Raw genomic sequence first — 1,710 nt, forward strand, 5'->3', positions numbered from 1 at the left:
AGGCGTGGTGGCATGTGCCTGTAATCCCAGCTACTCAGGAAGCTGAGGCAGGAGAATCGCTTGAACCCAGGAGGTGGAGGTTGCAGTGAGCCCAGATAGCACCAGTGCCCTCCAGCCTGGGCGACAGAGTGAGACTCATCTCAAAAAAGAAAAGAAGAAGAAGGGAAGGAGCTCCTCCAAGCCTAGAGAACAAGCCACTTAGGAAGGAGAAGGTATGGTTTCACCCCAAAGAACATAAAAAAACCTTCGGTGGTAAATTCTGTTTTTTGGTTTTTTTTGAGACAGAGTCTCACTCTGTTGCTGGAGTGCAATGGCACTATCTTGGCTCACTGCAACCTCTGCCTCCCAGGTTCAAGCAATTCTGCCTCAGCCTCCTGAGTAGCTAGGATTACAGGCGCACACATCGTGCCGAGCTAATTTTTGTATTTTAGTAGAGACCATGTTGGCCAGGCTTGTCTCGAACTCCTGACCTTGTGATCCGCCTGCCTCAGCCTCCCAAAGTGCTGGGATTACAGGCATGAGCCACCGTGCCCGGCCAAATATTGTTTCATGGTAATTACGCAGGCTATCCCCCGAAAGGGTCCAAATGCTTATCCTGCAATGTAGGAAAGTGGTTGGAAGGACACCTCCTATTCTATCCAATCAGGTTCCTGTTGATGTCTCCAAACAAGAGGACAAGGGGGATGGCACTTAGGGAGCTGGCTGGGGCTTGGAAATTGGTCCCTAGAGCTCAGAACATCATATAGATCTGGGCTGGAGAGAGGATGCAAGCCACCTAAAATTTCAATCCATTTGTAGTAGCTTTGCTGTGGCTCAACCCAACACAGATCCCTGAGACTTTGGGGACATTGTTAAGGAAGAAATGTCTCTTGTGAGCACGGGTCACAGAACCTCAGCTGACAGAGGCCAGAGAAAGCTGGGTAGACTGCCAGCTACCAGCCATAGGTAGTCATGGACTTTTGCTCACCCAGGACAGCCAAAAGCACCTTTCTTATCTCATACCTGACCAGGGGGCTGGGAAAATGGGGTGTATGCTTGTGGAGAAGGGAGAGGCAGGGTGTCTGCAGAGTGTCTAGACTTCTCCCAGCCCATACTCACATGATGTGGACAATAACTCCCATGCCTGACACTGCATCCCGGTCCACAGCATTCAGCATAGCTTGGGAGATGGTTTCAAACAGGTGTTCTGGATCCTGCCAACAGAGTGGGACCCCTTCAGACCACAGCCTCTGGCTGATTTGGTTTGGTCCCTTAACTCTCTTTTTTCTAGGCTCAAAGTTCCCAGCTCTGGCCTCAAGACATGCCTGAAGTAAGGGATGATTCCCAGGATGTGGGAAGCCCCCCTCAGCTCCTTCCTTGGAAGGAAGCAGAATTATGTAAAGGGAAGTGAAAGAGATGTCAAGCCCTGAATTTCTTTTACTAATCAGCAGTGTGACATTGGGCAAATAGCACGTCCCTTCACTGAGCCTCAGTTTCTTCTCTGTAAAATAGGGAGAAGAATCCCTATTTGGCTCCCATGTGCTTTAGCAGCTGTCTGATGGGCTCTGATCCTGGATATCTTAACAGGTACCTCAAAACCCAACCTATCTCCAACCACAAACCCACTTTCCCCAAACCTGTTCCTTCTACATTCTGTCTTGGCTAGCCTAGCTGGAGAATCCAGCCATCCTCTGTCTCTCCCTCCTTCGCTTCTGTTTTTTTTTTTTTTTT

General features: G+C 49.5%; 1 protein-coding gene across 1 annotated transcript in view; it reads right to left on the reverse strand.

Moving 5' to 3' along the window:
* Positions 1-1,098: 1,098 nt before the first annotated feature.
* The window catches only part of PSMB3 (proteasome (prosome, macropain) subunit, beta type, 3), a 13,834-nt gene continuing 13,222 nt past the window's right edge, over positions 1,099-1,710 (reverse strand). The window contains exon 4 of the mRNA XM_011959834.1: positions 1,099-1,193. Within this exon, the coding sequence (XP_011815224.1) occupies positions 1,151-1,193 (43 nt within the window). The 3' untranslated portion in view covers positions 1,099-1,150. The remainder of the gene's footprint in view (positions 1,194-1,710) is intronic.

This window comes from Colobus angolensis, unplaced genomic scaffold (genome assembly GCF_000951035.1).
Source record: "Colobus angolensis palliatus isolate OR3802 unplaced genomic scaffold, Cang.pa_1.0 Scaffold50, whole genome shotgun sequence".
Taxonomy (NCBI): domain Eukaryota; kingdom Metazoa; phylum Chordata; class Mammalia; order Primates; family Cercopithecidae; genus Colobus; species Colobus angolensis.